The sequence below is a fragment of the Panthera uncia genome, assembly GCF_023721935.1.
Source record: "Panthera uncia isolate 11264 chromosome A3 unlocalized genomic scaffold, Puncia_PCG_1.0 HiC_scaffold_11, whole genome shotgun sequence".
NCBI lineage: Eukaryota > Metazoa > Chordata > Mammalia > Carnivora > Felidae > Panthera > Panthera uncia.
Genome location: NW_026057578.1, coordinates 66,119,284 through 66,131,860, shown reverse-complemented (window position 1 = coordinate 66,131,860; position 12,577 = coordinate 66,119,284). Strand labels below are relative to the sequence as shown.

At 38.9% G+C, this 12,577-nt stretch overlaps 1 protein-coding gene across 1 annotated transcript in view; it reads left to right on the top strand.

Moving 5' to 3' along the window:
* Window positions 1–12,262, top strand: part of LHCGR (luteinizing hormone/choriogonadotropin receptor) — a 56,443-nt gene extending 44,181 nt beyond the window's left edge. The window contains exons 9-11 of the mRNA XM_049651459.1: window positions 487–672; window positions 3,947–4,027; window positions 9,203–12,262. Coding sequence (XP_049507416.1) covers window positions 487–672; window positions 3,947–4,027; window positions 9,203–10,355 — 1,420 coding nt within the window. The 3' untranslated portion in view covers window positions 10,356–12,262. The remainder of the gene's footprint in view (window positions 1–486; window positions 673–3,946; window positions 4,028–9,202) is intronic.
* Window positions 12,263–12,577: the final 315 nt, after the last annotated feature.

Below are 12,577 nucleotides of genomic sequence, written 5' to 3'. Positions count from 1 at the left end.
CCAGGCAGATGACAGCTAAGGCCATAAGCAGCTCCTAACAGTATAAGCAATCTGTGCTTCATGAAAACCTACCCTGTGGGGCTTGAACAAAGACAGAGGCATCTGAAGCCCTGAGTATTTCCCCCTGGGATACAGCACAAAAGCTGAAGTCACTGCATGTGTCTACTGTCTCACAAAGCAAGTAGTTATTTCATGCCTGCTAAGTGGAGAGAGGGAGGAAGGAAGGGGGGTGGGGGAGAAATGCTAATGAATGTATGACAGGTGTAAGGAGTTACACTCAACCTTGAAAGGAATAATGGGGTGCATATGAGGAAAAAAACACGGCGTAGATTTTGAATTTTTATCTTAATGAGAGTAACTGAATGGAGAATTAGGGGGAAGGCAAGATGGAGAAAAGATTCCTCAGAACCTAGAACAGTACTATTGCTGAGAGGAGGTTTCATCCTATACAGTAAATAAAAAGGCTTGCTCCTTTCTATTTTTCAGGGATATTTCATCCACCAAATTGCAAGCCCTGCCTAGCTATGGGCTGGAGTCCATCCATACACTCATTGCCACATCATCCTATTCTCTAAAAAAACTGCCATCAAGGGAAAAATTCACCAACCTCCTGGATGCCACACTGACTTACCCCAGCCACTGCTGTGCTTTTAGAAACTTGCCAACAAAAGAGTAAGTAAAAAAAGAAAAAAAAAAAGAAAAAAAAAAAAAAGGTAGTGCCTGCCAACCTGTGACAGAAACAAATTTCAAAACAGTCAACTGGTCGACAGCTTCCTGCCCCTTCACTCCCTGCTCTAGATCAGCTCCAAAGCCATGGGGTCACTTTCAGAGACACAAGAAGAAAATGAGCCATCCTGTTTCTTCCCGAAAACTGATTTCAGTCAATTCACCCTGCAGCTACAAGACCTTTGTAGCCTATTCCAGGATAACTGAATTATAATAACCTTAAATTAGGCTATAATTGCAGTTGCAAAATGGAGTATGAAACTGACATCTTAAAGATCAATTAGCTCTAATCCTTATCAGAGAGCATCATTTTTAAAGAAGGAGGGAAGTAGGCTCAAGAGAGTAAATTTTACCTAATGTCTAAATCCTTAATAATAAAAAAAAATGGACACAAAACTCTACAGAGGCTTTTTTTAAAGCTATTTCTCTCCCAGCAAGAAGACCATCTTTCATTTCAGAACAGAATTCTTGCTCTCTAAGGATTAGCTCAGTGCCTGAACAAAAAGGGCACAAGCTCCTGGCTGATTTGAGTCCAGTGGGGGGCATCTTACTGATTCCACTGATACATTTCAATCCAGAATGGAATGACAGGGTGTGCAGGATTTCATTCTTTTCTTAAAGATTGTTTTCCAGAATTTTTTTTTTAACTAAGATGCATAATAAGAAATACCTCTTTTTACGCTGCAAACCAGTACACATCACATAGGTAACAAATAAAACAATACTTAACTTTTTTACATGTGTGATACACACAGATTTTTCTTATCTATTTTACTCTACTTTATTTCATGTTTGTTTGTGTTTTTAATGCTAGTCTTGTGCACTTTATTGTTTATACGACCCACCAATGGGTCACAACTCACTGTTGGGAAAACATCTGCCCTAAAGTGTTATTACACAGCCTAACAAGATATTCTCAATTAATCAGATGAGGCACTGGAAGAGTGACACTAGGATGCTGCTATTTTTGTGTGGAATCAACCTATTTATAATGAATCAACCAACAACATATTACTGTACATCTACTTTGTGCCTTGCAGAGGTATGTGAAGCTAGATCTGAAGCTTTTGATGTAACCAAGAAGACAAAGTACTCGGAGGGCCATGCATCATTAACTGAGCTTCAAAAAAATATTAATTGAGCACTTATCTAGTTCCAGACATTGTGCAAAAGTCTGAAGATACAAAAATAACTAAGAGCTCATTCCACCCAGGAAAATCACAAACAGCTGTGTGGTGGTAATACACAAGAGAGCCGATGTTTAAGTACAATATAGCAAATGTAATGGTAGAGCTCAGAACATAACAGAATACTCTGGGAGCACAAAGGAAGAGTTTCTAAACAGCAACAGAACTTACAGAAGACTTCCTGAAGAAATAACTTCCACTGAGTTTTGGAGAAGGGCTAAGAGGTGGCTAGGCAGGTGTGGGTAAAACCATGCTGAGAAGACAAGATAGCTCATGTGAAAGCACAAAGGCAAGAGACAAAGGATGGAAATCCCTCAGAAAAACTGGAACAAGATGACTTATGGGTACATGGAGGACACAGAGGGAGACAGGTTGTGATGGGCTCTGAGTCCTGGGCCAGGTTGTTCAGAGGATGGGGAACCACTGACGAATTCAAAGCAAAATTACTCAAATTTGCTTTTGTCAAATAACACTCCAGCAGCTCTGGAGGATGGCTTAGAGGTGAGCAAAGCTGGTGAGACCGATTAGGAGAACAATACAGACCCTGGTTTATGATAAGGCTGATTCTGGACACCTCAAATTTTGTGGCAAAGAGGGCACATCCCTTCTGAAATTACTGGCATATAAAAAGCTAGTTCAGGGGCTTTTTATTCTAGTACATGAAAGAGACTACCTCTGGGTAAAAAAGGTGGGGAGAGGATTATGCAGTTGTAGGCCAGTATCAAAGTGAGATAGGAATACAGTCACACAGAGGTTGTCTTGATTGGGATTACAAGCTTTAAGTGACTCCCTCTATATCCCTAAAGCTCAAAACCTTGGATGCTAGGGAGATGGGACAGCCTGAAGCTGGGCCAGTGGAATGTTTATGTAAACTCTAAGTCACCCCCCTGCCCTGCAGCTGCTGAGCCTGGATAACACACACAGCTGCCTGGGCAGATGGTCCCAAAGACCTCCTTGGTATCTATGATTAAAATTTTTAAAAAGAGTAGATGGAACTCAGCGCTATGAACTGAAGGCTAAGAACAACCACATTTCCTGTTAACTATAGATTGTTTCACACACAGTATCTCTAGGTATCAGATACAGAGCCAGCGTCAAAACACACACACACACACACACACACACACACACACACACACACTTTGTCCAAATTTGAGGATTTATAAGGCTGACTCAAAATAACAAGCTGATTAATTTTTGAAAGTGAGTCCAGTAGGTCAAATAGTTCTGCTATATTATCCACCTTCCTGCTTTGCATACAAAGTTGTTTGTATAAGGAATTATCTTGTTAATGCTGGAGAAGAATAACATAGAAATTTCTAATTTAGACTGCCTCATTTCTCCTTCCTCCTTAGGAAAGGTTGGGTTTCTCACCACCTTCTCTCCTTCCCTCTATTTCTTCATCCAGTTTTCCTTTGTGCCTCCCTTTGGTTTCACCTTAGGAATATAGTAAGTATAGGCCCCTTTTAATTTATTGATACTTCTTCCCTTTCCATTAGGCTAAGCTTCTTGCAATGATGGAGGAGTAGAGAACACCCACATATATTTCTGCACATAAGGAAACAAAGCAGAAAATTCACATCATCATGTCAGGTCCAGTCTCTTCAAATCCTCACAGAAAATATTTCCCAGTTACAATTCAAAGCCATGAATTCTGAATGGCTATTTGTTCATCACGAGCAATGTGGTAAGGAGAGTGGGGAGGAGCAAACCCTCATATACCATAAGGGTAGTTTTTAATAAGCATCGAAAAATCTGTGATTCAATATGACCAATTTAAGTTTTTTCATCTCTGGAGCCCACACAAAACACTTAGCATGCAGAAGCATTTTATCTAAGCTGGAAGCCCTCTAATGACAATGCCAAAGCCTTCCCTCTTTCCCGGGAAAATGTTTCAGTCAGGACAATGGTGCAGAACACGACTGGCGTAATGGGCAAAGAATTTGGATGAACAAAGCATAAATAGACATGATCATGTTTAGTTTAAAGACCAAAGGCTCAACTGCTTTTTTTTTAAACCTCTTTTCTTTCAGGCAGAATTTTTCATTTTCCATTTTTGAAAACTTTTCCAAACAATGTGAAAGCACAGCAAGGAGACCAAATAATGAAACACTGTAAGTATTTGCATGCAAAGAAACTCAGGAAACCATGTCTCGTTCTGTGTGCACCTTATTATTATCAGTGCCAATGCTTTTCTTTTGATAAAAGTCTTCATTGGAGGGATGTTTGCAAAGCACTTTTTAATAGATTTAAAATGGGAATTTTTTCTTTACAAGTGGCATCCAGTTGAACAGACATTTAACTGTTTAAAAAAAAACTCTTTAAAAAAATGTATCTACACATTCATTCTATAATTAAATTCTCCAAAGAAATTAAAATTTTTATTTGCAGGTATTTTGAGGTCACTTAGGGCTTGTTAAAATGACTTCATTTAAAAAAAATGACTTCATTTTTAGGAATTTTCACTAGTCAGTGGTCAGCATTCCACAAAGATTAACTGATTGCAAACACGGCTTCTAGAAGCAGTCACTTCCTTTCAAAGAGATTCAGGCCACCTTGACTACTATGCTCTGGAGCTTAAAATTATTCAACCTCAATGCTATCACTAACATACACTGGATGGGAGATCCGTTTCTATTCTACTGACTGACTTTTTTAACATTTTTCCTGGCTGCCTTGGCATTTCACCTACCTTCAAATGTAAAAGATCATGCCTCAAAAGATACTCCCAGCGTCCCTAGGCCACATTTACTGTGATTTAGAAGTTTTATTATTCCCCCCATGTGTCCTTCAGGCTACAAAACCTGATACCCTTCTAAAACACCTTGCCATTCTCCATTCCCTCTTCTACATCTTTTTTCTTTTCTCTTGTTTTTTTTCCCCTATCAATCTGCAAGTTATGTAGAGGCAGCAGGGTGGTATGTTGGAAGGACCTTGGGCTTTGGGGCTTCTCAAAGTTGGATGTGAATCCTTGGCAGTAATGTTCCTGTAACACTGGGTATCCCTGGACAATAATTACCTTTTTTGAGACATTTTCCCTCATCTGCAAGGGACAGCAGAGATATCATTTGGCTTTCAGAGCCATAAAAGTGAAGAGAGTTGTTACAAAATGCAACAGCATCTGGGGTACATTAGAAATACCATACTCTGTATCCTTTTTTCTTTCATTTAGGTCCAACACCAACTGTCCTCCAGTGTTCTTTTTCCTCACCCTCCCTGCTCTTGTCTGGATGGTCTGTCGGTCACCTTCCATTAACTCTTTTGCAACCTGTGGCTTTTTCCTCATCAACAGGAAACACTTCTGGCTGGAGTCATTGGTAGCCTCAAGGGGTAGTTTTGGGGACAAGAGACGTTAGCCCACTCTCAATCATCCTCATCAGCCCCACCCCAAGCCTTCCCAAAGAAGTCTACAGTCTTGAGTTTCCTATGCTAACACTGCTGTAAAACAAATCCCCTAATGTCCAGCATCCCCAAAACTATGTGAAATTAGTACATAAACTCTAGGTAAAAAGAGTGTGCTCCCTGTGAAATCCCCTTGCCCCCTTTCCCACCACAATGCTATTCCTAAGCCCCTGGAGGTGAGAAATTCTAGAGCCAGTCACTAAGCCCTACCTACTCTCCCCAAGGTATCAGTGTCCTTGCTCTTATTTATGGCCGGTCCCTTTGTTCTCCTACAGTCCCTGTCTTTCCTCCTGTCTTTGTTCACTGCAACTGGAGTGGCCCCTCCTTCCTCTGACTCAGTGTTGTAGGCCTATTCGAGTCCATTCAGACCCTTCAGTACTGAAGACAGCTCCCTGCCGGGTTTTGTCAATAAGCATGAGGCTCCCCTCAGGAGCTGTCCCAGGACACAAACCTAAGTAGCAGGTAGGTATTTGGTCTGAAGGCAAATCACCAAGGAGAAAAATTGCTAGACATATGCTCAGTAGGGCAAAAAAAAAAAAAAAAAAAAAAAAAGAAAGAAAAGAAAAAGAAAAAAAGAAAGGACAAAGGACCAGAGGAGTGAGAGAAGGAACACGTTTGACCTCTTACTGATAGAAATTTATTCAGAAATCATGGCAGAATTTTTCAAAGCTTTGAATTAGTGCTTCTGAAGTAATTTTACTGGTAGCAGCTAAAGTAGTTTTGATAAGGGGAAAGCAGCAAAGGAAATAAGGCAGAAATAGTTGGAAAGTTTTCACCTGACTTCATAAAGGCTATTATTTTGGAGGAATCCTCCAGGGAACTTGCTTAAAACACAAGTTCCTGGGCTCTGTCCCTAGAGAATTTGATCCAGGGTTTGTAGTAAAGCCAGGAGTCTGCACTTTAACAAACAGCCTGGTGATTCTGATGGAAGTGGTCCAAGGACCACACTTTGAAAAGCACTGACAGAGAGACAGTGACATATAGGAAAGGCCATACACTACGGACATGAAGACCTACTGATGCCACTAGAGCCTACCTAGTGCTGAGGGACCTTGAGCTAATCACTTGCCTTCTTTAATCTTAGCCTCCTTACCAATAAAATGAGGGGTTCGGTGAGATGTCTTTAAGAACAATTCTAATACTGGGGTGCCTGGGTGGCTTAGTCAGTTAAGTGTCCGACTTTGGCTTAGGTCATGATCTCACGGTTCCTGGGTTCGAGCCCCACATTGGACTCTGTGCTGACAGTTTGGAGCCTAGAGCCTGGAGTCTGCTTCGGATTCTGTGTCTCCCTCTCAGTCTTCCCCTCTTTGCTTGTGCTCTGTGTCTCTCAAAAATAATTAAAATTTTCTTAAAAAGAACAGTTCTAATGCTAAGAAATAACCTATTTCCTTACATCATTCTTTATAACCACCACATCATTTTAAATATTAAAAAAACAGATATTCTTTTAATGGGCATGAGATGAGGACAAATGTACCCATATTTAGTAATAAAGCAGGTGAGTTTCCTGTGCAATGTTCTGTACATAGCAACAATCCTTCGCTAGTTCCAAAGTGGTTTCTAAGAATTTCTAGCATCATCTTGGAGTCCCAGATCATGGATTTCTTTTTATTCTTTTTTTAATCTATGTTATTTCCCTTCAGTAATTGTACTGCTCAAATATGTCATTTCATCCACTCACTGAACTAGGTTCACACTTTCCTGTTCAGAACAGGAGTAGCTAAGTTTTGAGAGAAAAATACTCTTTTAATGTATGAGAGACCCTAAGGTAAAATACTATTTGTAATGGCCCTGACAGAAAAATTATGCCCATTTCTCTAGCTAGCAAGATTATATTAGCAGACTGTGAGCAAAGAGAAAATGTGTTGAGCCTACATGCATCATACTGTACACACTCATTGTCCCTGTATCTTTTCAATTCCTCTCAGGGCCAGGATCACCCTGGTTTATTCACTCCACAAGCATTTATTGGATAGTCTGAGCCAAAACTGTGTGAGGCACTGAGAGTTCAGAAATAAATAAGACCTAGTACCCTGCCTCCCAAGCTATCAAAGAATAGCTTCACAGACTACTAAAGAAGCCACCCATCATCACACAACGGCAGTACGGTTTGATAATTACAATAGAACTTAAGTGCAGCCATGGCAGAGAGAAGGGGTGATAAACTCCTTAGAGGTGTGAAATCAAGAAAGGCTTCACAGAGGGGCTTACCTTTAAGAATAAGAAGGAATTCACCAGAGATGAGGAGAAGGCAAGAAGAAGAAATAGCACACACAAAGACAGAAAGATGAAAGAGTAGATTCTGAGAGCCACAGTCATTTCATGTAACCAAAGGGAAGATTGCACAAGCAATCTGCAATAGATAATTATAAGAATCCCTAACTTTTAGTGAGCACTTAATATGTGCCAAGTATTATTCTAAACATTCTGTAGGTAGTAATATAGTTAATCCTTAGCACAACCTTCCTGAGGGAAGTATGATTAGTATCTCTATTTGGCAGATGAAGACCTTGTGGCACAGAGATGGTAAGTAAACCTCCCACCCAGGTTTACACAGCCTGTAAAGTCAGTCTTGCTCCAGAGCCCAGGTTTCAAATTGTGCAGCACTATTGCTTCTTGTAAATGAGACTGGAGGACGAGGCATAACCCAAATCATTCGAGGTTATCACAAGGAGTCTGGATTTTATCCCACAGACAACAAGAACCTAGCAAAAGTTTGAATTAATAGATCTGTACTTAAGAAGGGTCATTCTATGGGGCGCCTGGGTGGTTCAGTCAAGTTAAGCATCCGACTTCAGCTCAGGTCATGATCCTATGGTCTGTGAGTTCGAGCCCTGCATCCGGCTCTGTGCTGACAGTTCAGAGCCTGGAGCCTGCTTTGGATTCTGTGTCTCCCTCTCTCTCTACCTCCCCTCCACTTGTACTCTCTCCCTCAAAAATAAACATTAAAAAAAAGTAAAGAAAAGCCATCATAGGAGGAAGGTACAGATGGAGCAAGAGAGGGCTAAAATTAGAGGAAAGATGCTGGGGGGAAACTAATGTAATTGTCCTACAAGAGAGGATGAAAATCTTAACATAATTATTAGCAGTGGGTTTGGGAGGAAGAGGTTAGCAGAGTTGGGACTGTTCCTTCACTAGAGTTGGAACCCTTCTTCAAACTACTCTCTGAATTTGACTCATACCCCTAAGGAGTATCTATTTTCACCATTTCTCCCTATTGTCCATATCTGTATTTGGCTTCAGCTCCTGGGTTTCTGATTGTCCATCCTTGGTTTCCACTTCTTACCTGGGCTATTTGATTAGCCAGGGACCAATGTTCAAGCTAGTCTACTCACAGCTGATAATCTTCGGCAGTGTGAGCCCTTCAGTCCCATTAGTGTTCTACCAAAGACACATGGCTTGACAGCAGTTTGGCAACTAAATGAGATAAATACCTAGGAAAATGCCAAGAAAGGGTTCTTGTAGACATAGCAAGCATATACTGTGTCTCTAAATTTGTTTTCCAAAGAAAACTCATCCGTTGTAAACAGCTTCATAAGTCTGTGCATCAACAGATTTTATATATATATATATATATATATATATATATATATATATATATATTGCTTTTCATTCCCTAAAGAAATTCCTATTTCCATTCAGAATTCTAAGATAATTTAACAAATTGTTTAACAATAATTTAACAAATAATAATTTGTTAATAATTTAACAAATAAACATTATTTGTTAATAATTTAACAAACCTAAGACTGAGGCTGTCGTGGCTTTGTTCCCTTTTGTTTCATAGGCTTAAAAAAAAAAAAACAAAAAGGATGATTCAATTTTTTAAATACAAAGAATCATAGAAAATCTCAAGTTTACATTGAGACAAAATATTCTTCTTACAGTTATTCTGCCATCTTTGCTGAGAGTGAACTGAGTGCCTGGGATTATGACTATGGTTTCTGCTCACCCAAGACACTCCGATGTGCTCCTGAACCAGATGCTTTTAATCCCTGTGAAGATATTATGGGCTATGACTTCCTTAGGGTCCTGATTTGGCTTATTAATATCCTAGCCATCATGGGAAATGTGACTGTCCTCTTTGTTCTCCTGACTAGTCGTTATAAACTGACAGTGCCCCGTTTTCTCATGTGCAATCTCTCCTTTGCAGACTTTTGCATGGGGCTCTATCTGCTGCTCATTGCCTCAGTTGATTCCCAAACCAAAGGACAATATTATAACCATGCCATAGATTGGCAGACAGGGAATGGGTGTAGTGCAGCTGGCTTTTTCACTGTATTTTCAAGTGAGCTTTCTGTCTACACACTCACAGTTATCACACTAGAAAGATGGCACACTATAACGTATGCTATTCAGCTGGACCAAAAGCTGCGTTTAAGACATGCCATTCCAATTATGCTTGCAGGATGGCTCTTTTCTACTCTAGTTGCCATGTTGCCCCTTGTGGGTGTCAGCAATTATATGAAGGTCAGCATTTGCCTCCCCATGGATGTGGAAACCACTCTCTCACAAGTCTACATATTAACCATCCTGATACTCAATGTGGTGGCCTTCATCATCATTTGTGCTTGCTACATTAAAATTTATTTTGCAGTTCAAAATCCAGAGCTGATGGCTACCAACAAAGATAAAAAAATTGCTAAGAAAATGGCGGTCCTCATCTTCACTGATTTCACCTGCATGGCACCTATCTCTTTTTTTGCCATCTCAGCTGCCTTCAAAGTGCCCCTTATCACAGTAACCAATTCTAAAGTTTTACTGGTTCTTTTTTATCCTGTCAATTCTTGTGCCAATCCATTTCTGTATGCGATTTTCACAAAGGCATTCCAAAGGGATTTCTTTCTGTTGCTGAGCAAATTTGGCTGCTGTAAACATCGGGCTGAACTTTATAGAAGGAAGGATTTTTTGGCTTATACCTCTAACTGCAAAAATGGCTTCACTGGATCAAATAAGCCTTCTCAGTCCACCCTGAAGTTGTCTACATTGCACTGTCAATATACAGCTATCCCAGACAAAACTTGCTATAAAGAATGTTAACTGTTTTATCAGTAACCACATTATTGAGTAGTGCTTAAACATGTAAAAAATAATCTGTACCAGTAATTTTAACATAAAGAGTTGGTGTTAGGAAACTATTTATTCTCAAGCACATTGAGCAAAAACAAGATATCTACCTAGCTCAAAGTGTTGTCCATGACCATTGCCAATCTAAAAACTACTTGTCATTGGTACATGATGACACAAAATACAAAAACTGAAAGTGTGTAGAAACATTTCTAGCAATTTTGACAGAGTAATTTAATGTCTGTTGAATCTAGTGCTTTTGAATGAGGTGGTATTTTACATCTCTTTGCTTCTTTCTCATTTCACCTTTGTAGTAATTTTTACTGCAATTTATTAGTCCATTACAGATTTGAAATTTAAAATAACTGGTTCTTTTCCTCAGATAGTTTGAAAAACACACTGCAGAGATGCACTGTCCAATCTGGTAGCCACTAGCCATATGCAGCTAAATTAAAATTAAAATGTAATTTCTCCCATAGAATTTCTAGAAGAAACTATAGGCTGTAATTTCTTTGACATCGCCCTTAGCAATACTTTTCCAGATAGTATCCTCAGGCAAGGAAAGCAAAAGTAAAAATATATGCAAATGATATATCTGATAAGGCATCAATATCCAAATATATATATATAAAGAAGTCAACATCAAAAAAATCAAATAATCTGATTTTAAAATGGGCAGAGAACCTGAATACACATTTTTCCAAAGAAGATAAAACAGATGGCCAACAGACACATGAATAAATGTTCAACATCACGAATCATAAGGGAAATGCAAATTAAAACCACAGTGGGATACCACCTTACACATGTGAGAATGACTACATTCAAAAAGACAAGACATAACAAGTGTTGGCGAGGATGTGGAGAAAAGGGAAAACTTGTCCACTGTTGGTAGGAAGGTAAATTGGTGCAACCACTGTGTAAAACGGTATGGGGCTCCTCAAAAAATTCAAATAGAAATCCCATCCAACCCAATAATTCAACTTCTAGGTATTTATCAAAAAAAAAAAACCACACTAATTTGAAAAGATATATGACCCCTTTGTTTATTGAAGCATTATTTACAATAACCAAGCTATAGAACCAACCCAAGCATCCACAGACCGATGAATGGATAAAAAAGATTTGGAAAATACACACACACAGTGAAATACTACTCAACCATAAAAAAGAATGAAGTTTTGTCATCCATGAATGGATGGACCTAGACATGGACCAAAAAGGTACTATGCTAAGTGAAATAAGTCAGACAGAGAAAAGAAATACTATATGACTTCACTTACGTGTGGACTCTAAAAATCAAAACAAACTGAAGAAACTTCCTCATAAATACAAAGAACAAATTGGTTGTTGCCAGAGGGGAGAAGGGTGGCAAAATAAGCAAAATAGGTGAAGAGGATAAAATGGTACATATTTCCAGTTATAAAATAAATAGGTCACAGGCATAGAAAAGTACAGCATAGAGGATAGAGTCGATAATATTGTAATAACTTTGTATGATGATAGATGGTAACTACACTTACCTGGTAAGCATTTTGTAATTTATATAACTGTGAAATCACTATGATTTACACCTGAAACTAATATAATGTTATAGGGTCAACTTTACTTCAATTAAAAATTTTTTAAAAGTGTTTAAAAACTTTGTGTGATACTATAATGGTGGATACAGGTCATTATACATTTATCCAAATCCATAGAATGAATGGCAGGAGTGAACTCTTATGTAAATTATGGACTCCGATGAGTCAAAAGAGGTTCACCAATTGTAGGGTATGTGCCACCCTTGTAGAGGATATTGGTAACGGGGGAGGCCATGTGTTGTGTGGCAGGGGGAGTGGGTATATGGGAAATCTATGTACCTTCCACCCAATCTTGCTGTGAACCTAAAACTACTCTAAAAAATAAATTTTATTACAATTAAAATTTTGAAAGCAAAAAAATTAGAAATTAAAAAATAAAATAAGTTGCACACATCAGTACTCATCAGCCTATCTATATACTTCAGCATGGTTATCACTAACCAAGGCTCAATATTTATTTACATTTTAGGTGAGACTTACACATAGTAAAATGGACAAATACCAAGCATACCACTTAGTTTTGACAATAGCATACATCCATGTGATCTCAAACCTCTATGAAGACATAGAACACTATCACCTTCAGAAAGTTTCCTCATGCCCCTTCTTTGT